This window comes from Nomascus leucogenys, chromosome 22a (genome assembly GCF_006542625.1).
Source record: "Nomascus leucogenys isolate Asia chromosome 22a, Asia_NLE_v1, whole genome shotgun sequence".
Classification (NCBI taxonomy): domain Eukaryota; kingdom Metazoa; phylum Chordata; class Mammalia; order Primates; family Hylobatidae; genus Nomascus; species Nomascus leucogenys.
The window spans coordinates 103,001,657-103,029,262 of record NC_044402.1 but is presented as its reverse complement, the minus strand read 5'-3'; the positions used below and the strand labels follow the sequence as shown (position 1 = coordinate 103,029,262).

At 39.4% G+C, this 27,606-nt stretch overlaps 1 protein-coding gene across 1 annotated transcript in view; it reads right to left on the bottom strand.

The window, feature by feature from the left end:
* The window catches only part of BMPR2 (bone morphogenetic protein receptor type 2), a 208,072-nt gene that overhangs the window by 11,677 nt on the left and 168,789 nt on the right, over window positions 1-27,606 (bottom strand). Inside the window, exons 8-12 of the mRNA XM_003253956.3 lie at window positions 25,178-25,338; window positions 23,399-23,546; window positions 15,161-15,297; window positions 3,743-3,915; window positions 89-1,368 (exon numbers count right to left, since the gene is read on the bottom strand). Coding sequence (XP_003254004.1) covers window positions 89-1,368; window positions 3,743-3,915; window positions 15,161-15,297; window positions 23,399-23,546; window positions 25,178-25,338 — 1,899 coding nt within the window. The remainder of the gene's footprint in view (window positions 1-88; window positions 1,369-3,742; window positions 3,916-15,160; window positions 15,298-23,398; window positions 23,547-25,177; window positions 25,339-27,606) is intronic.

Below are 27,606 nucleotides of genomic sequence, written 5' to 3'. Positions count from 1 at the left end.
TTGAAATATATCTATTAGTTGATTCTAAATAGTTATTTAAATGGCCCCAAAAGACACACAGGAGAGATTATATGATCCCTCCACTTACTCTGTATACTGCTGCCATCCAGGACATTTGTGGCTGAAAGATCCAGAGAATTAGGCCTCTGTGCTCTTCTGGGCTTTGATGGCCCAGGATCTGCTGCTGTGCTTGGAACACCCTGTGTAAGAACATCTTGTTCTGAACATGGATTGCTGTTGTTGTTATTGGAATTAGTTCGGCCACCTTCTAGTGGCCGTTCCCTCCTGTCCACAAGACGATCCAGAACACCTTCATCATGGCCAGCTTGTTGCTCTCGTCTCAGTAAAGGCTCATGCTCATCAGGACTGGAATTAATATTCAGCCGGGTGTCCTCACCGATAAACTGATTCTGCAACATTTCTTGGGCCCTATGTGTCACTATGTTGGTTGTTTGGCCAGATAGTACTGTCCCATTGGCATATTGGGTTGTGGCAGCATGGGAGTTAACACTGTGGTTTCTACCTGCCACACCATTCATGGTGACTGTCACCACATGAGGTTCTGCTGCATTGATTGTATTCATCTTGGCAACTCCAGTTTCAACTTGTTTCAAGTTTGATTTGTGCTTGCTGCCAAATTTTAGCCGGGGCTCTTTTGTTGAATTTTTGGTGTTCAAAGGCAAACTAGTAGGTCTCTTGGGAAGGTTCTGCTGCTTGGGGAGAGGATAGATCTGAGTAGGCAGAACATCAGGAATCAAACATGCTTGGCCATTTGCAGCCTGTGTGAAGTCCTGCTGTCCAGTTGCTTCTACTGCAAGTTTTATGAGTGGGTAAAGCAAGCTAGAACTAGTACTGCTCAGTGGGTCTGGGCCACTGAACTGTTTAAGAGAGTGCTCCATGAGATTCTCATCAGAGCTTTCCTTGAGGTTCTTATCAACTTCTTTTGGGTCTAGCTTGTTGGTCTCCAAGTCTTCTTCTGTCAGCTGTAAGCAGACAGGGGTTGGCCCAATTGACTGTGCAACATTTGTGGTATGCAGATTTGTTTCATCTGGGTATGGCATCTCAGATATAGTAGTCATGCCAGTACTTGGCGTGAGGCCTGTGGTGTTTGTGGTTGTTGTGTTGGTGGAGAGGCTGGTGACACTTGTTTCAGGGCTGGGGATTCGAGCTTGTGCTTGCTGTCGTTCATAGTTAATTGAATTTCGGTTTTTTTCCCCTATAGTCAAAGGTGTGCTGGACATAGAATGCTCAGAGGAAATATTCTTCACGATGCTGTCAGTATGATGGATAGAGTCTTCAATGTATGAGGAGGAAGAATAATCTGGATAAGGACCAATTTTTGGCACACGCCTATTATGTGACAGGTTGCTTAAAGAAAGAAAAAAAGTATCACATTGAGAACATACATTTATGACAAACTGTCTCTCCAAATTTAACACCTCTGATTTTAAAGTCTGAGTTGTTTTTCATTTTCTTCCAAACATACATTTTTCTAAAGGTTAAAAAGTCTAATCAAATAATCAAGTGTCAATTAATAACTTGATACGTGTTAGTTTTACATGAATTAAGCCTACTGAAAAATGTATGTAGAGGAGATATAATTTTTATAAATGTTCATTATTTTGGTTTATAAGAGTTAATTTAAAAATCTCCCCTATAGTTTTATAACATCATGAAATACATATTTATGGAATGTATATTCATACAACCAGATGTTATGTTTTATGAGAAGAAGAACCACGGTATATGTTTTCTGTATTTCCGTAATTCTAGATGCATAGTGCCTACTCAAAAGGTATGTTATCAATTAAGTTCCAATGGCCAAATGGTAAAAAGAATATAAGCTTTTAGGTTGTTCCAAAGGCCTCCACTAAGAGGCACGCCCTAGTAATGGCACATATCTTTCTGGGGTAGTTTGAGTCGTATCAGTAAAAGTCCTTGAGCCTAAGGTATAAGGCAGAATATGATGTTCAAATAAAGGATCAAAGATTCAGAACTGCTCTCCAATTATCATGGGTTCTTTGCTGTCATTGTCATTCCTTGGGAGTGACAGTTATTTATAAGGGAGACGATAGGAGGAAAAGAAGAAAAAGTTGTTACACAGTACAAGAAAAGGAAGCTAAGGAGACATGGAGGGTAAGACTCAGTAAAATAAAACCTAGAGTTAGAGTAACTATGCGATGAATTATAATTTTGAGGAAATTATTAGTAGAGACTGGAGATGAGAAGATGCATGCAGAAGGTTGAGCCGAATGACACAGGAGGCAAAAAATGGCCAAATCAAGGTGGGCCATCAAGGTTTTTTTTTCTTACCATTCAAGAAAAGTTTGAAAGCATTCAAAATAAAAGCTTTAGCTGACTTTTGAGAGAGGTATAAACATCATACTAGAGGACATGGAAAATACAGAGATGAGCGGAGATAAAAGCAGAAGACTGTCCTCAGGTATGTGTAAAGTGAGACAATTTATAATTAGAATTGCCAGTGTCTAACTTCCTTGATTTGCTGATACACAAGGTATAAGAGTTTATATTTGAAACTAATTTGACCTATACAAAAGTAGTGCAAACCAAATTTTTGACCTATGGCTAATACAAATAGCTTTCACAAATTAGAACAGAAAATAGGCCAGGCGCAGTGGCTCACACCTGTTGCCTATAATCCCAGCACTTTGGGAGGCCAAGGCAGGCGGATCACCAGAGGTCGGGAGTTTGAGACCAGTCTGGCTAACATGGTGAAACCCTGTCTCTAATAAATATACAAAATTAGCTGGGTGTGGTGGCTCGTGCCTGTAATCTCAGCTACTCGGGAGGCCGAGGCAGGAGAATCGCTTGAACCCGGGAGGCAGAGGTTGCAGTGAGCCAGGATCACGCCACTGCACTCCAGCCTGGGGGACAGAGTGAGACACGGTTTCCAAAAACAAACAAACAAGCAAACAAACAAAAAAAACAAAAACCACACAGAAAAAAAAAAAAGTTTCAAGAATCGAGTTTTTTTTATTTCAATTTTCTCCAGTAACCCTTTCCTGGATGCCTTTCTGAAAGTTTTAAACATGTATTAGACAAAATGACAAAGTCAAAGAAAGGCTTTTTTACCCCAAACATAGAACAAAGAAATACAGACGTAGAAAGTTCCAAATTGTAGGAATTTTTTAAAAGCCTTTTTATTTAGAACCAAAAATCATAGTTCTAACAAAGAAAATGTCTTGTAAAATAATATTAATGATGGAATAGAAAGACCTTTGAATTGCTTTCATGTAAAAGTAGTAGTAATATATTTCATAAGAAAGAGCATTAGATAGGAAGTCTAGAAACCTTAGTGTCAGTGAAACAGTGGTTAGATAGGCAAGTTCATAGTTCCATTTACTTAAAAAAAAAAAGCAGAGGAGGAAGGAATAATAACAAAGGATAAATGAGACAATTTATATAGAAGTGCTTATGAACTTCTGGAGTTATAAAAACATTTTACCTTTATTATTGCAGGAAAGTTGGACCATAAATACAGAAAGACTAACTTCTTTCACTATACCTTTACATATAAAAAAATACAGATTTCATCTTGCACTTGTACCAAATAAAAATGTTCAATAGAAGAATAGGAATATTGAAAGGAAAATGATAACTTTAGACTGTATGAGGTAATCATTGAATCATTAGGCTGGTTTAAAAGTATTTATTTTCTATTCTTTGTTGGGTCTCAGTTTCTAATACTGATTGATAGATGCCATACCCCTTAGGGTCTTACCGTTCATTCTGCATAGCAGTAGACATTGGATTGACTGTTGGGCTCACAGATTTGTTTCTTTCCCAAATCATCATAAGTTCAGCCATCCTTTCCTCAGCACACTGTGCAGTAAGCCGAGCCTCTGCATCCTGGTCCCAACAGTCTTCAATTGTCTCCTTGAGTGACCTCACTGCCTGTAAGACAAAGTACATGTCAAACCGTGTGTCTTTAAAAAAAAATGTACTGAGCTTTTCAGTTCACAACATGAGGTAAAAGAAAAATCAATTATCTTAACCAGTATTTTACATAGCTCTAATAACATATTTTAGGCTTCAAGGATTATGGAACATTCTCAAAAGGTGATGAACAAGTAAGCAAACAAGATTTACCTTAACTCTTTGAAGAATTATTCATAAAGTAAAAGCAACAATAAGTCACAGATGTTTCTTCAAGGCCACAAGTTTAGGTCATTGTTGCTAATTCACAGTTATGTTATGTCAATCAATAGCCACTAATTCTGCTTCAAAAATAAGTTTTGAGTTTGATGGAATTTGGGGACATTTGGCTATCTTCTATCTCTAGGTGAGCTTTTCTCCTTTACCCCCAGTTAAGAATACTTGGTTGGGCGCAGTGGCTCACGCCTATAATCCCAGCACTTTGGGAGGCTGAGGAAGGAAGATCACCTGAGGTTAGGAGTTTGAGACCAGTTTGGCCAATATGGTGAAATCCCATCTCTACTAAAAATATAAAAAAATTGACCAGGAGTGGTGGTTCACACCTGTAATCCTAGCACTTTGGGAGGCCAAGACGGGTGGATCACGAAGTCAGGAGTTCGAGACCAGCCTGGCCAATATAGTGAAACCTTGTCTCTACTAAAAATACAAAAATCAGCTGGGTGTGGTGGCACGCGCCTGTAGTCCCAGCTACTCAGGAGGCTGAGGCAGAAGAATCGTTTGAACCAAGGAGGCAGTGGGCCAAGATCACGCCACTGCACTCCAGCCTAGGCGACAGAGAGAGACTCTGTCTCAAAAAAAAAAAAAAAAAAAAAAAATTAGCCAGCATGGTGGTGTGCGTCTGTAGTCCCAGCTACTTGGGAGGCTGAGGCAGAATTGCTTGAACCTGGGAGGCGGAGGTTGCACTGAGCCAAGATCATGCCACTGCACTCCTCCCTGGGTGACAGAGTGAGAATCCACCTCGAAAGAAGAAAAAAAAGAGTGCCTCATTTCACCCTTAAAACTTACAGACATCTCTTCTTTAAACTAGTTCCAAAACAGTAGTATCAAAAACAGTCCCATTCTGTAGTATTCCTATTAGCAATGAACAATAGTCTCCCTATAATAGTCTCCCTTTGGCGGAAAGCTAGTTTTTTGTTTGTTTTTTTTTTTTTTTTTTTTTTTGAGATAGAGTCTCGCAACGTTGCCCAGGCTGGAGTACAGTGGCATGATCTCTGCTCACTGCAACTTCTGTCTCCCGGGTTCAAGTGATTCTCCTCCCTCAGCCTCCTGAGTAGCTGAGATTACAGGCGCCTGCCACCACGCCCGGCTAAGAGGTTTTTTTTTTTTGTATCTTTAGTAGAGATGGGGTTTCACTATGTTAGCCAGGCTGGTCTTGAACTCCTGACCTCGTGATCCACCTGCCTTGGGCTCCCAAAGTGCTGGGATTACAGGCGTGAGCCACTGCGCCTGGCCAGGGGAAAGCTAGTTTTAACTCCCTTTTTAAAAACAGACTAGGTTTGTTTTTAAACATCCACATGATTCAATCATTCTACTCTTAGGTATTTACCTAAGTAAATGAAACCATATGTTTATACAAAGACTTGTATATATCTATATCTGCTACTTGGGATGCTGAGGCAGGAAAATCGCTTGAACCCAGGAGGCGGATGTTGGAGTGAGCCAAAATCGTGCCACTGCACTCCAGCCTGGGCGACAGAGCAAGGCTCTGGCTCAAAAAAAAAAAAAAAAAAAAAAAAAAAGGCTGATACGCCCTACAAGAAATGTTAAAGGGAGTCCCTCAAAGGACATTAGACAGCAAGTAGAACCCAAAAGCCTACTTAGGTAACTATAAAAGCCACTATTATTGTATTTTTGGTTTGTAACGCCTTTTTAAAAACAAAAACAAGAAAAGGGGTCTCATTCTGCTGCCCAGGCTGGAGTGCTGTGGTATGATCACACGTTACTGCAGCCTTGAACTCCTGGACCTAAGCAATCCTCCTACATCAGCCTCCTGAGTAGCTGGGATGACAGGCAAGTGCCACTGTGCCTGGCTAAGGCACCATTGTGCCAAAATGATCCTTCTGCCTTGGTCTCCCAAAGTGCTGGGATTATAGGCAAGACCCATCACATCCAGCCTCCTCCGTTTTTCTTATTTAAGAGAGAAAAGCATAAAATAATAATTATAAGTCTAGGCTGGGCATGGTGGCTCATGCCTGTAATCCCAGGACTTTGGGAGGCTGCAGTGGGAGGACTGTTTGAGGCCACGAGTTCAAGACAAGCCTGGGCAACATAGCAAGATTCCATTTCTACAATTTTTTTTTTTTTTTGGAGATGGGAGTCTTGCTGTGTTGCCCAGGCTGCAGTGCAATGGCGCGGTCTTGGCTCACTGCAAGCTCCACCTCCTGGGTTCATGCCATTCTCCAGCCTCAGCCTCGCGAGTAGCTGGGACTACATGCACCCACCACCACGCCTGACTAATTTTGTATTTTTAGTAGAGATGGGGTTTCACCATGTTAACCAGGATGGTCTCGATCTCTTGACCTCGTGATCCGCCTGCCTCGACCTTCCAAAGTGCTGGGATTACAGGCGTGAGCCACTGCGCCTGGCCAAAAATTTTTAAAAATTAGCTGGATGTGGTTGTGCACACCTGTGGTCCCAGTTACTCAGGAGGCTGAGGTGGGAGGATCACTTTAGCCTGGGAGGTCAAGGCTGTATCGAGCTATGATGGCAGCACCGTGCTCCAGCCTGGGTGATACAATGAGATTCTGTACTCCCGCCACCACCCCCAAAAAAGAATGTCTAAAATTAAAAAGACTGGCAATACCAAATGTTGGCAAAGATGCAGAGAAACTGAAACTCTTATGCACTGCTGGCCAGAATGTAAAATGGCACAACCACTTTAGAAAACTGGCAGTTTCTTTTTTTCTTTTCTTTTTTTTTTTTTTGAGACAGAGTCTCGCTCTGTCACCCAGGCTGGAGTGCAGTGGTGCGATCTCAGCTCACGGCAGCCTCTGCCTCCTGGATTCAAACGATTCTCAAGCCTCAATCCCGAGTAACTGGGATTACAGGTATGCACCACCACACCCGGCTAATTTTTGTATTTTTAGTAGAGATGGGGTTTCACCATGTTGGCCAGGCTGGTCTTGAACTCCTGACCTCAGGTGATCCACCCGACAAGCCTCCGAAAGTGCTGGGATTTCCAACGTGAGCCACTGAGCCCGGCCACAAAAACTGGCAGTCTCTTAAAAAGTTAAACATGCCGGGCGCGGTGGCTCATACCTGTAATCCCAGCACTTCGGGAGGCCGAGGCGGGCGGATCACAAGGGCAGGAGATCGAGATCGTCCTGGCTAACACGGTGAAACCCAGTCTCTACTAAAAATACAAAAAAAATTAGCTGGGCGTGGTTGCAGGCGCCTGTAGTCCCAGCTACTCGCGAGGCTGAGGCAGGAGAATGGCGTGAACCTGGGAGGCGGAGCTTGCAGTGAGCCGAGATCGCGCCACTGCACTCCAGCCTGGGCGACAGAGCCAGACTCTGTCTCAGAAAAAAAAAAAAAAGTTATACCTACCACATGATTCAACCACCCTACTCTTAGGTATTTACCTAAGTAAATGAAACCATATGTTTATACAAAGACTTGTACATGAATATTCATAGCAGCTTTATTTGTAACAGTTGAAACTGGAAATAAGCCAAATATCCATCACGAGTGGATGGACAAACTGTATCATATGCATACAATGAAATACTACTTAGCAATTAATAAACTATGGCTACACATAAGAACATGAATAATAATTATAACTAATAATATTAGTTATAATATAACTAATATTATAACTAATAATGAACATGAATAATTATAACTAATAATTAATTATAATAACTGAAAATAATTATACTGAAAGAAGCCAGAAAAACAGTACATTTATATGATTCCATTTATATAAAATTTTAGAAAATGTAAACTAATCTCTAGCGACAGAAAGCAGATCAGTAGTTGCGTGGGGACTCATGGGGGACACCGAAAGTTGAGGAGAGATTACAAAACGGCACAAGAAATCTTCTGGGGGTAATTGACATGTTCACAATCATGACTGTGATGATGGTTTTATGGGTGTATACATATATCAAAACATACCTAAATGTACACTTTAATATGTGCAGTTTATCAATTATAGCTCTTTAAATGTACAAAAATTGAGAATAAATCAGAATTGAAAACATAAATATTCAGGCAAAATCTGATGCGTCCTTTCAAAGGGGACTCTAACTCTAGGAATAGGTAAATAATGATACCTTAATGCTTGTGTAAATAAGTTAAAGGGAGTGGCATTATTAACACTGATGAGGAAAGACAAGTAGGGGAAAAAAAAAGAATAGAAAAGATAAACAAGGAACTTTTTCAATCTTTCCTACCCAAAGGAAGGAAAATGCAAGTTGGATCTTGTGGGTGGGTCATAAAATCAGCTCAGTGGTTTAAAACAAACAACTCTAACCAAAACTGAAATGCTCTAGATTAGAACAGAAAACACTAGGATACAGAGTAGGTGGTAAGGTTAAGTATTATACTATATGTAATGAGGTAAACTTTGCTTTTTTTTTGAGATGGGGTCTCACTATGTTGCCCAGGCTGGAGTGCAGTGGTTATTCACAGGTGAGATCATAGTGTACTACAGCTTCACATTCCTAGGCTCAAGCGATCCTCCTCCCTCAGCCTCCTATGTAGCTTAGACTACAAGTGTGTACTATTGCACCTGGCTGTAGTTGTATTTCTTAATGTGGGTTGTGTCAGACAAAAAAGTATGTAAAATGTTGAATTCTAGATCACAGAAGAAGTCTGTAGATTTTGTCCAAAAGAGAAAATGGAAAAACTAAAAATATGTGAAAAGAACTGGTAGTTTCTTCTGAAATGTACTATATATTTCTTAAAAAGAAAAGACCAGAGGGCAAACATGAACTGAGGAAGAGTTGCTGCATTTTTTTTTAAGATGGAGTCTTACTCTGTTGCTCAGGCTGGAGTGCAGTGGTGCAATCTTGGCTCACTGCAACCTCCACCTCCCAGGTTCAAGTGATTCTCCTGCCTCAGCCTCCTGAGTAGCTGAGATTACAGGCACCTGCCACCACATCTGGCTAATTTTTTGTATTTTTAGTAGAGACAGCGTTTCACCATGTTGGCCAGGCTGGTCTAAAACTCCTGACCTCAAGCAATCCACCCGCCTTGGCCTCCCAAAGTGCTGGGATTATAGGCATGAGCTGCCGTGCCTGGCCTTTTTTTTTTTTTGAGACGGATCTTGCTCTGTCGCCCAGGCTGGAGTGCAGTGGCATGATCTCTGCTCACTGCAACCTCTGCCTCCCGGGTTCAAGCGATTCTCCTGCCTCAGCCTCCCAAGTAGCTGGGATTACAGGCATGCACAACCACACCCAGCTCATTTTTGTATTTTTAGTAGAGATGGGGTTTCACCATGTTGGCCAGGCTGGTCTCGAACTCCTGACCTCAAGTAATCCACATGCCCCAGCCTCCCAAAGTGCTGGGATTACAGGCGTGAGCCACCGTGCCTGGCTAAGTTGCCACCTTTTATGTGAAAATATATTAGGATAAAACCATTGATTACAAGAGGTTATACAAAACTAACAATAAGGAATAAAGAAAAGCCAGGCAAGTGATTTTAACAGGGGAGAGAAAAGAATTCAAGACAGACTAAGAAATGGAGTATAAACATTTGGAAAAGAGGCTGGGCTCATATCTATAATCCCAGCACTTTAGGAGTTCGAGGCTACAGTGAGCTATTATTGTCCCCCTGCACTATAGTATGGGTGACAAAAAACTGGAAAAGAATGGAAAACATGAAGAATGGTAGTACAGTTAAACAAATTATACCTGAAAATTTTATGTAGGAGGAGAAAAGCTACTTTAAAATAAACGTGGCCTATAATTTTTTATTTTACCAATTTAAAATATTTTAACATAAAACAAAAGCCTTAAACTGTGTGTGAGGGCCAGGCATGCTGACTCATGACTATAATCCCGGCACTCTGGGAGGCCGAGGTGGGAGGATTGCTTGAGGTCAGGAGTTTAAGACTAGTCTTGGCAACTACCCTGTCTCTACAAAAACAAAACAAAACAAAACAAAACAAAATAAAAAACAAAACAAAAAACTGGCCGGGCACGGTGGCTCATGTCTGTAATCCCAGCACTCTGGGAGGCTGTGGCAGGTAGATCACGAGGTCAGGAGTTCGAGACCAGCCTGACCAATATGGTGAAACCCCACGTCTACTAAAAATACAAAAATTAGGCATGGTGGCACGTGACTGTAGTCCCAGCTACTTGGGAGGCAGAGGCAGAAGAATCGCTTGAACCCAGGAGGCAGAGGCCGCAGTGAGCCGAGACTGCACCACTGCACTCCAGCCTGAGTGACAGAGCGAGACTCTGTCTCAAGAAAAAAAAAAAAAAAAACAAAAAAAAACCCAAAACCGTGTGTATGTGATTGTTAAAGCAGTTCATTTTTACTGTAAATTCTGAAACATATAGGAAGAAAAAGTCATTTATGAACCCAATATTGAGAGATAACTATGGTTTAACATTTTCATGTATTTCCTTCAGATTATTTTCTATGCTTTCATTTTTATCAGGAAAGTATTCTTCCCCCCTTTATTGACTAAACTATGCTTGAGTCCCTGGCAGTTTATAAAATTAAAGCTAGTTTTTATATTCATTAATATTTGAAAGATTTTGAGTTTTACTACTAAACGAATGTTTCTTAATCTCAATGCAACTATGAAAGCAAAAATGGCTTCTTTAGACATAGCTGCATTTCTCTCTTTTTATAAACTATGTACTTGCTACCTAACTCTAGTATTGGATTGTCACTGCAGAGAAGCAGTTTATTGATTATAGCACATTAGATTTAAATGGATTCCCTGGAAGTGAACCAAGTATTATGAATTCCTTACTTGGCAACCTACTCTATACTGTAAGTAAAAAGTTTTCAGGTAAATATGCATATGATGCATATCTCATAATGATAGGGTTGCCGAGAGATATTTCAGAATAATAGATCCCATTTGTGCTGGTGAAATAAAACAATTTAAGGAAGATAAGGTTGTATTTTACTAGAATAAAATTTCACAGATTTTTCTTTTAGGGATACTCTATTGTGAGGCTGGTACCTCTGATTAATTCTAGTAAAGTATTCAGCCTCTCACTTGCTGTCAGGGACCTCTCAAAAATCTGTCCCAGTTCCCATAGCAGGGACTGTAGTTTTGGAAGCAATCTTGGACATATGTGCTTGACAATAGGCTCTTTCATTGCCACACACTTAAAAGATTTCAATCTGACTTGAAACAGAAGCCAAACTTGAAAGTAACCTACTAAGATAACCAATGAAGACAGTGCTCATTCTAAATCTGTATGGAAACTATAATGTGTCTCTAGGCTTTCTCTGACATGACATCACCCCACTTAAATCAGGATCCAAAATGGAAATACCATTTTAGTCCTACCAAGACAATCTAAAACTGAAATGTGAAAATATATAGTAAAATAATTCAAGTTGCTTATTTTTTCATTTTTTGTCCTTTTATTATAGTCAAGAAAATTAATTTGTATAAAGTATAAAAACAACACCTTCAGAATGAATCACTCTTACTACATTCTGAAAATAAGAACAGATTGCTACGGAAAAGGCAAACAAGAGTTTCTGGAAATATAATTATGATTGTGGAAGCTAAAACTTTAATGAATAGATAACTGATACAAGGGTAATAGTGAAAACTAAATGAGTCATTTGAAGATAAAGCTGAGTAAATCTTGAAAAATGTAGTAAGGGAGGCCAGGCGTGTGGGGAGGGGAGGGGAGGGGAGGGGAGGAGGGGGAGGGGAGGAGGGGGGAGGGGGAGGGGGAGGCAGAGAGGGAGCAGAGGAGGTGGGAGGAGGGAGTGGAAGGGGGGAGGGAGGGGAAGGGGGAGGGGGAGCGGAGGTGGTGGGAGGAGTGAGTGGAAGGGGGGAGGGAGGGGAAGGGGGAGGGGGAAGGGAGAAGCAGAGGGGAGGGGGAGTTGGAGGGGGAGGGGAGGGGGATGGGAGGAAGAAAAACATAGAAGGAGAAAAAATGGAAAATACAAGAAAAAAATGATTCTTAGAATGTCAGGTGGTACAGTATTTGTCTAGTGGGAATTCCAGAAGGAAGAATTGAAAGAAAAGAAATAATTTAAAAAATAATACCAGGCCAGGCATGATGGCTCATGCTTATGATCTCAGTACTTTGAGAAGCTGAGGTAGGAGGGCTGCTTGAATTCAGGAGTTTGAGACCAGCCTGGGAAACAAGGCGAGACCCTGTCTCTACCAAAAATTTAAAAAGCCAGGCAAAGTGGTATGCACCTGAAGTCTCAGCTACTCAGGAGGCTGAAAAAGGAGAATAGCTTAAGCCGAGGAGTTCAAAGCTGCAGTGAGCCATGATGACACCACTATACTCCAGCCAGAATGACAGAGCGAGATCCTGTCTCAAAAAAAAGAAAAAAGAAAGAAAGAAAGAAAGAAAGGAAGGAAGGAAGGAAGGAAGGAAGGAAGGGAGGGAGGGAGGGAGGGCGGGCGGGCCGGGCGCGGTGGCTCACGCCTGTAATCCCAGCACTTTGGGAGGCCGAGGCGGGCAGATCACGAGGTCAGGAGATAGAGACCATCCTGGCTAACACGGTGAAACCCCGTCTCTACTAAAAATACAAAAAATTAGCCGGGCGAGGTGGCTGGCGCCTGTAGTCCCAGCTACTCTGGAGGCTGAGGCAGGAGAATGGCGTGAACCCCAGGGGGCGGAGCCTGCAGTGAGCCGAGGTCGCACCACTGCACTCCAGCCCGTGCGACAGCGAGACTCCGTCGGAAGGAAGGAAGGAGGGACGGACGGACGGAAGGAAGGAAGAAAGGAAGAAAATTCCTCTGAATTTAAGAAACTTTTGAATTTTCAAACTGAAAACCTATCCAGTGCCAAGCAAAATGTGTGTAAAGATCCATGCCTACAAACATCAAGGTGAAATTTCACAATTCTAGTGATAAAGTCTTAAAAGCTTATAGAGAAAAGAAATTAAGAGGATAAAACAAAAACATAACAAAACAAAAAGCAATGAAATGATTCAGGCTGGCATTGAAATTCTCACTAGACTGGAGACTAGGGCCTAGAGCACATGGAGATTGTAGGCTAGAGAATGATGGAGTAGTAGTTTCAAAGTTGTGAAGAAAATAATTATGATATTGAAACTATTATCCAGCCAAATTATTACTCGAGTGTGAGGGCAAGATAAAAACATTTTTAAACATGCAAGGACTCATAATGTTTACCACCATATACATACTAATACACATTACTTAAGGAGGAACTTCATCAAAAAAACAATCGTTTACAAGAAAGAGAATGACATGCGATTTTTAATGCTGCTTCTGAGTACAGCCTAAAAACAAGACAAAGATGACAAGAAACCAAAAAGAAATCATTTGATTATGACTTTTTTAATTTTCAATTTTTATTTTATGTTTTAAGATGGGGTCTCGCTCTGTCACCCAGGCTGGAGTGCAGTGGCACGATCTCAGCTCGCTGCAACCTCTACCTCCTGGGTTCAAGCAATTCTCCTACCTCAGCCTCCTGGGCAGCTGGGACTTGATGACATTTTTTTTAAAGAGAGAGGGTCTTACTCAGGCTGGAGGGCAGTGGTGTGATCATAGCTCACTGCAGCCTCAAACCCTTGGGCTCAAGTGATGGATGATAACTTAAAACATTCTCCCCAAAGTGCAGGGGAGATTTTAGTAACTAATGTAGAATTTTTATTTCCTATAAATCCAAGCACAATAGTTGGTTGTGCAGTGAATGCTTACATAGTCATAATACTACAAATTTCTCATTATTGTATTTAAATATTAGATGAATTTACAGACAAAACATAAATCATTTAATAATAGAATATTACAAACTGGGAGAAAGTAAACGAGAGACAACTTAAGAATAGATAGAGTATTTGAAGTTATAATGGTAATCTTTGGAAGAGAAAAAAACCCAAAAGATTGCTAAAGCGAGTTACTTATGGAGAGTGATAGTAGGGAGAGGTAGTTTATTCCTTTTTAATACAATAATTATAATATATCATCCAATAGAATGATCATATGATTTTATCAGTAGAATACTGACCAAATGGAGAGAAATAGATACATCTAGAGGTACTGACATTAAAAAAATGTGTTTAAGTAAAAAAATAAACTTCAGAAATGATAGTGGAGAGATTATCCTATTTATACTAAAAGATTATATAAGTGTATATTTGTTAATTTGTAAGATGTTTTCAGTGTTGTAACAACAACTTACTCAAAGGCAGGGGACTTGAGATATTTCATTGTTGTGAATTTTACATATTATAAATATATATCATATATAAATATATAAAAATATATATGTATATGTGTATGTGTGTGTGTGTGTGTGTATATATATATATACATACTTTTTTTTTTTTTTTGAGACAGAGTCTCGCTCTGTCACCCAGGCTGGAGTGCAGTGGCGTGATCTCGGCTCACTGCAACCTCTGCCTCCCCGGTTCAAGCAATTCTCCTGCCTCAGCCTGCCAACTAGCTGGGACTACAGGTGCATGCCACCACGCCCAGCTAATTTTTTGTATTTTAGTAGAGACGGGGTTTCACCATGTTGCCCAGGCTGGTCACGAACTCCTGAGCTCAGGCAATCTTCCCACCTTGGCCTCCCAAAGTGCTGGGATTACAGGTGTGAGCCACCGCACCCAGCCGAATTATATTTTTAATGATTAGCAGAATTCATAGGCTGCACCTTGGTTTTTTTCAGGTCTAGCCTAAATTTTCATTAGCCATTGGTTATGTAAGCCTGCACTACTTAACAGTTTTGATACTATTCTCAAGAGAGTAAGATAGAATTTCAATAATATTTAAAATATTAATATGTTAATTAATCCAGCTGTTACCTAATCTGGCAAACTTATGACACATTAGTTATTCTCTCTAAATAGTATTTTAAGCTTGGAAAAAAACAAAATGGAACTAAAAACTGACTTTTTTTCATATTGAAAAATTTGAAAACGTAACATCATAAAAATCAAGTTGGATTTGTGGCATCAGGCAACTCCAAAAACTATTAACATTATTAACAGTCTATTTTTGCTTCAAACAACATTAAAACATATTCAGTCATAAGTCCTCTCTTTAATAACTTAGTTTTTTCTTACCAGGCTATTTTCTTTCCAGGCTTCTGGGAACTTGGGTCTCTGTTTTTCCCTAGACACAAGAACCTGCATATCCTCAAAAGTGGGATGGTTTCCAACTTCTGTCTGAAAAGCCATCTGGTACTCTGGTACGGATTCCCCTGTGGATTTGTAGAAAGAATGACAGAATAAAATTTCTAATTATCATAAATGACAGAATAACGGGTATTTCTGATACCAAGTAAGCAAAAAAAATTGTGTCACAATCTTTTTATTTTTTAACCCCTTCAGGCACATTTGGAAATCCTAAAGAGACCTTGCTGTAGGTTTAATGATTTTTTTTTTCTTTCTTTCTTTTTTTAGATGGAGTCTTACTCTGTTGCCCAGGCTGGAGTGCAGTGGCACAATCTCAGCTCACTGCAACCTCTGCCTCCCGGGTTCAAGTGATTCTCTTGCCTCAGCCTCCCGAGTAGCTAGGATTACAGGCGCACACCACCACGTCCAGCTAATTTTCGTATTTTAGTAGAGATAGGGTTTCACCATGTTGGTCAGGCTGGTCTTGAACTCCTGACCTCAGGTGATCCACCAGCTTTGGCCTCCTAAAGTGCTGGGATTACAGGCATGAGCTACCACGCCCATAATAAATGCTTTGCTTAGAAAAGTCTCAAATATTTGTTGATAAATCAAATGGTAGTTTCAATGATGGATAGGTATTTTTAAATGGTTTCTGGTATTACTAAACTCAGGGAAAAAAGACTATTATGTTTATAGGGCACACTTAATACTTGAAAACATGCCTGAACACTGATCCCATGGAGGGGGGTAAAGATGAAGAAAAACTCCAGGACCTAGTGCAACAAATATGCCCACAGAACCAAATATAAGTGGGTGGGTTGAACAGTCACTATGTCTCATTACATCATTGGTTCTATTATAGTCCAGCCAGACTGTATCAAATGTTACAAAAATATTTATGATAATGGTCATTTGAAAGAAAAATCAATAGACTTTAAAAAAAATTTTTTTCAAAGAAACGGTCTCACTTTGTTGCCCAGGATGGAGTACGGTGGCATGATCATAGCTCACTGTAACTTGAACTCCTGCACTCAAGTGGCCTCCCTAATAGCTAAGACTACAAGAGTGTGCCACCATGCCCAGCTAATTTTTAAAAATATTTTTGTACAGATAAGGTCTTGCCATGTTGCCTAGGCTGGTCTCATACTTCTGCCCTCAAATGATTCTCCTGCCTCAGCCTCCCAAGGTGCTGAGATTACAGATGTGAGCCACTGTGCCCAGCTCTAAAAATTCCTTTTAACTAACAGGTAGTATTTAGATCATGGACTTAAATATTATTAACTATTTTATCACTATTTAATAACCCTATTCATTGCCAATAAGCACAATCAACTCTGATGTTAGGCTTTTGATTTTTACAAAATATGATAATAAAATTAAGTTTATATATATAATATATTGAATCACATAGAAGACCCCTGGGACCAACACTCAATGATCTACTAGAAACCATGGCAAAGAACACAGAACGAGAGACTGTTCCTGTCTCTTTACCCGTCCTCCCACCCTATTAAAATGACTAGATAAATTAGAAGAAAGAACATCAAGACAGAGGATAAGGCATTTAGGTTCTAATCTTTGCTTCATCTTGACCTTGGAAAAGTCATTTAACTATTCTGTTTTAGACTTCCCGTAAGCAAAATGGCAATGTCTGCCACCTTCCTTATATCACTTACATGGAGATAATACAAAGTTATAATGACCCAGATGGAAACCACATTACAAATAAGTTTATGTTTCATTTAAGTTTTGTTTCTATTTGAATACTCAAAACAACTCATAAATACTTGCCCTCCACCAATATTAAAAAAGATTTACAAAGATTAATTCTATTATCTATGCAGAATTGCCTGTTTGTTGTAATACTGCCTTATGTATAAATACAAGTGATTTTCACATACTGTAAACATTTAAGCAGATACTTAGTGTTGATCAATAACATCAACATTGAACTTGAGAGATAAAATTAAAGGATTTCATAATCATGCCAGTTAGTATATCACTTTCTTCCTTGAAACCCCATGTGATAAAACCTTATCCTATACCATCTGTGAACTACAAGATATTTGCTAATGTATCTGATCTGTCTCTGAGACATACACACAACACATACACATACCTTCCAAGTGTTATTTATTTTTTTTCAAATGCTGGTGTAGTAGAATAACTAAAAATTCCCAATTTTACTCTTTTAAAAAATTAGGTCCAAATTATAATTTTAAAAGTTGCTAAATGAAATTGAAGCACAATCTTTTATGAATGCAATGGTTAAGAATTACCAAATAAATTTCCACTAAATCTTCACAGTTCAAAATCTAATTGTTCAACAGAAACTTGTTTAGCGCTAACTTAGTGTTAGGTATTAGAGATACAAAGGTGAATGTTAATGACAAAAATCATTATCATGGAAGATAATAACCTTATTGGATTTCCTTAAAACCTTACTGGATTTCCTTACTATCGCTGGATTGCTCAAGGAAAGTTTCATAATCTCATTTTCTTTAGAACTGCCCAAAATATCTTATAGTAATATCTAGCACTATCAGATACCATTCCCTGCTTCTCACCCCATGTGCCACCTGTTAACTATGTCTCTACCAGTTAGAGACCTTTTTTTAGCTCCCTTCTCAAATTACACTTATTCTTTCTTCCTTTTTCTATCTCTCCCTTTTTTCTTCCTTCTCCCCCTTCTATTTAAACTTTGTAGCATTTCACTCTTCCTCTGTAATACAGATAATTCATTTATTTTACTAACATTTTATAGAGAAGTAACCTTCATTACATAGTGTTTCCATTTAATAACACAGCACATACTGCATTTTGAGGTATATCATAAAAGTTTAAAAAATGTTTTATAAGAATTTTATAGTTAGTATACACTATTCTCTAGGTTTATTAATATATATTTATATGATCCTTTTTTCTTTTCTACTTCCACCTCATTTAATTGTTAAAATTTTCAAGAGTGCCCTGTATCCCTTGACTGTGCTTTTTAAATACTTTCGCCTCCTATATACACTCTGTAACATGATTTCTGTGTTCTGTATTCCACAGAAACTCTTCTAAGAATACCAATGACCTCCTCCTATTCAAATTCAAAAATCATTCCTCAGTTCTGTTTCCTCTTGACCTTTCAATTACATCTATTGCCATCAATATTGGTGTGTTTTTTTATTTTTATTTTTTAATCAGCTTCCTCAGGCTGAAATCTTAGTTCTTAAAGTTTTCTAATACTGACTTACAAGGCATTAGGATTTTTCAGTTTTCTCACTATTTTTCTGATCATTTGTCTTAATTAACCTACTTCATGGGGGTAGTACCCTAATATTCAGTCATTATTCACCTATTTTTCTTTCTTTTTATGTTCCAGTTAAAGGAGTGCATCGACTCATAACTTCTCAGTTACCATCTCTATGTAGACAACTCCCAAATAACCATTTTAATCTTAAATTTCCATCTTATTTATTATTTTTAATTGTCTTTAAAAATTTATTTAGTTGTCTGTCAATACCCCATCGAATAGTCTCCAAGATTAACTCATCTTTCTGGTTGCCACCCTCACCCTCACTTTTTTTTTTTCTTTTTTTTGACACAGAGTCTCGCTTTGTCACCCAGGCTGGAGTGCGGTGGCACAATCTCTGCTCACTGCAACCTCTGCCTCCCGGGTTCAAGCAATTCTCTTGCCTCAGCCTCCCAAGTAGCTGGGATTACCAAGTCCCGCAAATTTTTTTGTATTTTTAGTACAGTTTTTTTGTATTTTAGTACAGTTGGGGTTTCACCATGTTGGTCAGGCTGGTCTCGAACTCCTGACCTCAGGTGATCCACTAGCCTTGGCCTCCCAAAGTGCTGGGATTATAGACGTGAGCCACTGTGCCTGGCCCACCCTCACTGTTTTTTTAGACCTCTGAATAGTTCTTTTTTTTTTTAGAGATGGAGTCTTGCTCTGTTGCCCAGGATGGAGCGCAATGGCGACAATCTCAGCTCACTGCAACCTCCGCCTCCCTGGTTCAAGCAGTTCTTCTGCCTCAGCCTCCCAAGTAGCTGGAATTACAGGCGCCTGCCACCACGACCAGCTAATTTTTAAATATTTTTAGTAGAGATAGGCTTTCACCATGTTGGCCAGGCTGGTTTCGAACTCCTGACCTCAAATGATCCACCCACCTCAGCCTCCCAAAGTGCTAGGATTACAGGCCTGAGCCACTGTGCCCGGCCAACCTCTGAATATTTCTCAATTCCTTTGAATCCCATTCTTTTTATTTTTTGAGATGGAGTGTCGTTCTGTCACCCAGGCTGAAGTGCAGTGGCGTGATCTCGGCTCACTGCAACCTCTGCCTCCCAGGTTCAGGTGATTCTCCTGCCTCAGCCTCCTGAGTAGCTGGGATTACAGGCGTGCGCCACTGCACCTGTCTAATTTTTGTATTTGTAGTAGAGCGGGGTTTCACCATGCTGGCCAGGCTGGTCTCGAACTCCTGACCTCGAGATCCGCCCCCTCTCAGCCTCCTAAAGTGCTGGGTTTGCAGGCATGAGCCACCACGCCTGGCCTGAATCTCATTCTTTTAATAGATAACCACAAGTACAGATTTCTTCTCTGCATTTTCTCCCAAATTTGCCTCTCCCCATTTCCATATCCAAGATTACAGAGTATTTTAAAGCAACTCTCTTCTTATTCCTTTTTTATTTTTTCTTATTATTCCTTTTTTATTCCTTCTTATTCCTTTTTTATTTTTTATTCCTTATTTATTATTTTTTATGTAGAGTATACATAACATAAAACTGACCATTTTAACCATTTTTAAGTGTATCATTCTGTGGTATTAAGTACATTCACACTATTGTACAACCATTACCACTATCCATTTCTAGAACTGCTTCTATCTTCCCAAACTGAAACTCTGTACCCATTAAACAGTAACTCTCCATTTCTTTTTCCTTTTTTAAGCCCCTTCTAGTTCTATTTCTATTTTAATTAATCCTACATATTTGCTAAAATAATCTTCTGAAAACAAGATTTCATTGCCTTTCCCTATTCAAACATTTGATATCTTTCTTTATTATTTATCAGATCAAAAGCAATAGTCATTCTTTGAACACAGTAGTTTTTCAAAATATATTGCTTGTAGCAGTGTACTAATCTGATGAAAAAATCATTTCAGTCAGACATGCTTCTAAAACAAAAATCCTACATGAGACTATTAACAAAGAAATTATCAAACTGTGGTCAAAGTTCTAATAATACAATACTTGTGGGTTTGGGTGTGGTGGCTCATGCCTGTAATCGCAGCATTTTGGGAGGCCAAGGCTGGAGGATCACTTGATCCCAGGAGTTTGAGGCCAGCCTGGGCAATACAGCAAAACCCTGTCTCGACAAAAAATAAAATATTAGCCGGGCGTGGTGGCATGCACCTGTAGTCCTAGCTACTTAGGAGGCTGAGCAGGAAGACTGCTTGAGCCCAAGAGTTCAGGGCTGCAGTGAGCTATGATTGCACAACTGCACTCCAGCCTGGGCAAGAGTGAGACCCTGTATCTTAAAAACAAAACAAAAACAGTACTTGGTTTTTTTGTTTTTTTTTTTTTTTTGAGACCAAGTTTCACTCTTGTTGCCCAGGCTGGAGTGCAATGGTGCAATCTCAGCACTGCAACCTCTGCCTCCTGGGTTCAAGTGATTCTCCTGCCTCAGCCTCCCAAGTAGCTGGGATTACAGGCATGTGCCACCACACTCAGCTAATGTATTTTTTTTTTTTTTTTTTTGAGACGGAGTCTCGCTTTCTCACCCCGGCTGGAGTGCAGTGGCGCAATCTCGGCTCACTGCAAGCTCCGCCTCCCGGGTTCACGCCATTCTCCTGCCTCAGCCTCTCCGAGTAGCTGGGACTACAGGCGCCCGCCACCAGGCCCGGCTAATTTTTTTGTATTTTTAGTAGAGACGGGGTTTCACCGTGGTCTCGATCTCCTGACCTCGTGATCCACCCGCCTCGGCCTCCCAAAGTGCTGGGATTACAAGCGTGAGCCACCGCACCCGGCAGCTAATGTATTTTTAGTAGAGGCAGGGTTTCACCATGTTGGTCAGGCTGGTCTTGAACTCCCGACCTCAGGTGATCCACCTGCCTCGGCCTCCTAAAGTGCTGGGATTACAGGCGTGAGCCACCACATCCGGCCAAAAAAAGTACTACTGCAATTACTGCAATTTTCAGAAAAATGCCTCAATTGAATCTCTGTATTTTTAATTAACTAGAAAATGTACTTCTAGACAACTGATTGATCTGCACTTAATCTAAATAATCACTGATTTATTTCATTATATTTTTGAATTACAAACTAATGTTTGGCCTGGTGCAGTGGCTCACTCCTGTAATCCAGGCATTTTTGGAGGCTGAACTGGGTGGATCACTTGAGCCCAAGAGTTTGAGACCAGCCTGAGCAACATGGTGAAACCTTGTCTCTACAAAAAAATACAAAAATGAACCAGGCTTGGTGGTGCATGCCTGTAGTCCCAGCTACTCAGAGGCTAAGGTGAGAGAATCACATGAGCCTGGGGAGGTCAAGGCTGCAGTGAGCTGTGATCACACCACTGCACTCCAGCCTAGTGACAGAGTGAGGCTCTGTCTCTTAAAAAAATTATCTATACATATACATATACTTGATACATACATATGTGTGTGTGTATATATATATACACACACACATATATATGTGTGTATGTGTATATATATATACACATACATATACACACTTGATATATATAAACTAATGTGTAATGCCTAATGTCTTTAAAGCCAAACAATTCAACTCCACTATTAATCTTTTTAAATTAAATAGCTCTATTTCATAAATTTGTCCAATGCTAGTTCCTTTTTCTATGCTTTTAATGGTGTTATTCCTAAAAGACAGTGGCCACACAGATCAAATCATCTGTATAGCACCTAGAAGAATGCAATGCCAGATTTATAGTTAAAGTTTTTAGATGATACTATAATGACGTAATCCCTAAGAAGGGAAAACTATAAATTCATTTGGCTATTTCAAGTAAGCCTCAAACAAACATTCACTTAAATGAGTATTCTTTCTCTTTTTTTGAGATGGAGTCTTGCTCTGTTACCCAGGCTGGAGTGCATGGTGTGATCTCGGCTCACTGCAACCTCTGCCTACTGGGTTCAAGCAATTCCTCTGCCCCAGCCTCCCAAGTAGCTGGGACTACAGGTGCTCGCCACCACGCCTGGCTAATTTTTGTATTATTAGTAGAGATGGGGTTTTACCATATTGGCCAGGCTGGTCTCAAACTCCTGACCTTGTGATCCGCCCGCCTCAGCCTCCCAAAGTGCTGGGATTACAGGTGTGAGCCACCGTGCCAGGCCTTTTTTTATTTTTTTGAGACAGAGTTTTGCTCTTGTTGCCCAGGCTGGGGTGCAATGGCACGATCTTGACTCACTGCAACCTCTGCCTCCCGGGTTCAAGTGATTCTCCTATCTCAGCCTCCTGAGTAGCTGGGATTACAGGTGCATGCCACCACGCCTGGCTAATTTTTGTATTTTTAGTAGAGATGGCGTTTCACCATATTGGTCAGGTTGGTCTCGAACTCCTGACCTCAGGTGATCTGCAAGCCTCAGCCTCACAAAGTGCTGGGATTACAGGCATGAGCCACCGCACCTGGCCAATGAGTATTCTTTCATTGAAAGGAAGGAAGAAGAGGAAAGAGGAGGAAGGGAAGGAGATAAAAAGAGAGGGGAAGAGGAAGGAAGGAAGGAAGAAAGAAGGAAAGAAGGAAGGAGGGAGAAAGGGAGCATGAAAAAAAAAAGAAAAAAGTGTTTACAAATAATTCATTGCTTCTAATTCCTTATGGGTTCAACTCAGTAAACATCCTAAGTGTAGCTTGTCTCAAACACTCAGATGGTGCATAAGGAAAATGTTGACTGCTAAAGCAATCAGAGACCAAACAAAATACAGTTAGATAAGCTATTACTGGCAATTAATTAAATTGCACTCAGATGAAAACCTGGAGTACTCTAAAAAAAAAAATTCCTAATTTGCATCCTGCTGCTAATAATGTTTCTAAACACTAGATGGCAATGAACTAAAGGTTTAAATGAAAGTAAAAAGATTCTTACATAAAAGTTGAGTTAGGTACTATAGGTAGAGAAAGAAGATATAACTGCTTCACTTCAAAAAATATCAACTTTTGACAGTAGTTTTTACCTGGGAAGAGGTCTGTACATCTCATAAATATCTCCCAATAGATTAGTCCAAGAGCATACATGTCTACTTGTTTCAAAGCTGATTCACAGTCCCTCAAGTTCACAGCTCCTTCTAGCACTTCTGGTGCCATATATCTGATAGTGCCAACCTGATAAATTAGAGTGATATTTTTTAGACAGAGAATGTAGCATATTCTGAAGAACAGACATTAGACCAGAAGTTATATGTAAATCTTAGTCATGTCAATGTTATTTGACCCTAACCATGTCATTAAACCTTTCTATAACTTATTTTTTACCTATAAAATGCCCTTCCTGAATAATTAAACTGTGGTAAATCCATTTTAGTGACTACTATTAATCAATCAAAAATGAGCTAGACTTTCCTATGTATATCAACATAAATAATCTGTAAGATACAGTGAGAAACTTGCAAAACAATATGTATACAACTTAATCTTTTTTAAAATTCACAAAAATACAGCTGGGTGGCCGGGTACAGTGGCTCACGCCTGTAATCCTAACACTTTGGGAGGCCGAGGCGGGCGGATCTCGAGGTTAGGAGATCGAGACCATCCTGGCTAACACGGTGAAACCCCGTCTCTACTAAAAAAATATAAAAAATTAGCCAGGCATGGTGACAGGTGCCTGTAGTCCCAGCTACTTGGGAGGCTGAGGCAGGAGAATGGCGTGAACCCGGGAGGCGGAGCTTACAGTGAGCCATGATCGCGCCACTGCACTCCAGCCTGGGCAACAGAGAGAGACTCCGTCTCAAAAAAAAAAAAAAAAAAAAAAATACAGCTGGGCGTGGTGGCTCAGACTCGTAATTGCAGCACTTTGGGAGGCCGAGGTGGGTGGATCACCTGAGGTCAGGAATTCAAGACCACCCTGACTAACATGGAGAAACCCCATATCTACTAAAAATACAAAAATTAGCCAGGCATGGTGGTACATGCCTGTAATCCCAGCTACTCAGGAGGCTGAGGCAGGAGAATTGCTTCAACCTGGGAGGCAGAGGTTGCGGTGGGCTGAGATTGCACCATTGCACTCCAGCATGGGCAACAAAAGTGAAACTCTTATCTCAAAATAAATAAATAAATCAATAAATTTTTAAAGTCACAAAAATACATATATGTTGTGCATAGACAAGTATATATGAATGCAGAGAACAAAGTTGGGAAGGATATGTTCCACATTGTAATGGTGATTATCAGAAGGTGGACTGTGTTATCTTAAACTTGGTAACTTTACCCTTGCCTCAAAAATCAGTTCCTACAAATTTGTTCCTAATGCTTATAAAAATGACTTGGAATGGCAGAGAGTTCCAAAATAAACTGATGAACTTTACAAAGGCCTTCATGAGATGTCTTTTATATTTCCTACTTTTGTAATTCCTAGTATTCTATAATTGGCAGTATATGAGGATAATTGTCCTGAGTCTCACTCTGTCCCCAGGATGGAGTGCAGTGGCACAATCTCAGCTCACTACAACTTCCGCCTCCTGGGTTCAAGCGATTCTCTTGCCTCAGACTCCCGAGTAGCTGGGATTACAGGTGCGTGCCACTGCGCCCGGCTAATTTTTGTATTTTTAGTAGAGACGGGGTTTCACCATGTTGGCCAGGCTGGTCTCAAACTTCTGACCTCAGGTGATTCACCCACCTGGGCTTACCAAAGTGCTGGCATTACAGGCGTGAGCCATCACACCCAGCCAGTACATGTTTTAATTAAATTCATTATCATTTCAAAGTACATCAGTGTGATACCTTTTGTATACACTCACCTCGCTAATGGCTGCATTATCTTCCTCCCCTGGGCGCACCAGTCTATTTCCAGTCAGCCTCATGGACAATCCAAAGTCACTAATGACACAGGTTCCATCATTTTTCACTAGGACATTTCTGCTGTTTAAATCTCGATGGGAAATTGCAGGTTTATAATGATCTGTTTGGATAATTTCAAATATTTATCAATGAGTAAAAGGGACTATTGAACATGAAATGAACATACATAAATATAGAAGTAGTGTTATTTTTCTGCCCATTAATTTTCTAATAACAAAAAAAGAGAAATCGAAATTTCAACTCACACTCATCACTATTTTCTAATATATTTTATAATATAACTCCTGTTGCATGTATAAACATTAACTAAAACTAACAAACATGCTGCTGCTTCAGATTCTAACATGTACTTGTTTTTTCTCTTCATTTATAGTATAGGGCTGTAAAAGGAGGCAATAAAGAAACGAATATTTGGTATAAACATTAAAAAAAAAGTCTGCTTGTCTAAAATAAGTATCAGTGAAAAACTAATGGAGCTCCAAAATTTTAATGTAAATCTTAAACTGCTCTCCTATGGCTTAACAGATCAAATCTGTGACAGCACATTCCAGTTCTGCCCTGAGGTTTAGCCATATCTCTAAGCCCACCTCAGCTTTTCAAATCTAACCAGAAATAGTTTTACAATGGTTTGGAAAAACAAGTGGAGGAAGTGGTATCTCTCACCAAGATATGAAAACTTGTTTTTCTCATTTTATAGAAGCAAAGTAGTGTTATGCTCCTTCTATTACTTTTTTATCCTTATCATAGGACTACAGGCTCCAAGAAGCAGAGAGAACATCTTTTACCTGACTTTAAAAGGCTTGGCACAGAGTAGACACACAGTAAATGATTGCTGACTGAAAGAATGAATCTAACCCAAGCCTCTCACCAAATATAAGTACATTATATTTTTCTTCTCTGTAAGGAAATCTTATATAAACCTTATATTAAATAAAACCATAGCTCTGGAACTGAAAAAAATTCTATAGCACAATTTCTGAAATTTAAAATATCTGCCTAGGTATAGAGAAAAACAGAGCAATCAGAACAAAGTCAATACATTTACTGAGGATTTGTATTGTGGCACAAATAGACTCAGTATTGAGATGTATTACTCTCATTAATGAGCATTCAAATGCAATTTCACCAATAATGAAACTATAAATAATAATAATCCTTGATGTAAAACAATTAAGCAACAGTACAATTTGAAGAAAAAATAGGAGTTATTTCTTCACCTAAGAGTTGATTTCTTTCTCATTTCCTCCCTTACCCACTTCCTGTTCTCCAGTCTTCCAAAGCTTGTATTAACTTGGCTCCTACTCAATTCCTGCAAGAGCTGCATTTCTTTCTCTGAATAAAGCCACAACATAAGTATATGTCGTACAATCTTGAGCTAATATTTATATAGGAAAACTCAAGGAAACATTGGAATATATTTATCTAATAATACCAAATCAATGGGTAGAACTATAGACTGCCCTTTTGAGACAAGTTTTCCCTTTTAAACTCCCCTCTGTACTCATTTTCATTTTCTTTATTTGGGTGTGGAGGGAGGGTGGATCACACAATAATTTTGCCCTGGGCAGAACACTGCAGTAGGCAAATATCTCAAAGGAAGGCGCAACAAGATATTAGTTACATATATTTTTAAAACCTGAACAAAAATAGTCAATCTATGGATATTTATACATATATATTACTAGTGCTATCCCCCTGCCCTCCCAAGGACATGAAAGACTATATACAAACTACTTAACAGTAATTTTCTGGTGAAGTCTGAGTTGTCTATATCTATTTTTTTGGTCAGATATTTCTTTGGTAATAAGCATGCGTTGCTATTATAATATGGAAAAAATTCATAGGGAGATCTTATTACAAATAAATAAATAGGTTCAATTCTTCCTTATTCGGAAGCAACAAACAGCTGAATAAGTAATAACAGTATAATTCCTTACTACCAAATTTCTACTCTAAATAACAAAGTTATATCTGAAGATGCTGGGAAGGATAGAATTCAGTGAAAGAGCACTTCAAGTAAAAACAGTATAGTATACGCATACAGATGATCTTTTACTTACAGATGGCTTGATTTATGATTTCTCAACTTTACAGTGGTGGGAAAGCAGTAAACAATCAGTAGAAACCACACTTCATTCCTTTTTTTCACTTTCAGAACAGTATTCAATAAATCACATGAGATATTCAATCCTTTATTATAAAAGTAGACTTTGTATTGGATGATTTGGCCAACTGTAGGCTAATATAAGTGTTCTGAGCATATTTAAGATAGTTTAGGCCAAGCTATGATGTTCAGTAGGTTAAATGTATTAAATGCATTTTCAACTTACAGTATTTATAACTTATGATCTTTTTTTTTCTTTTCTTT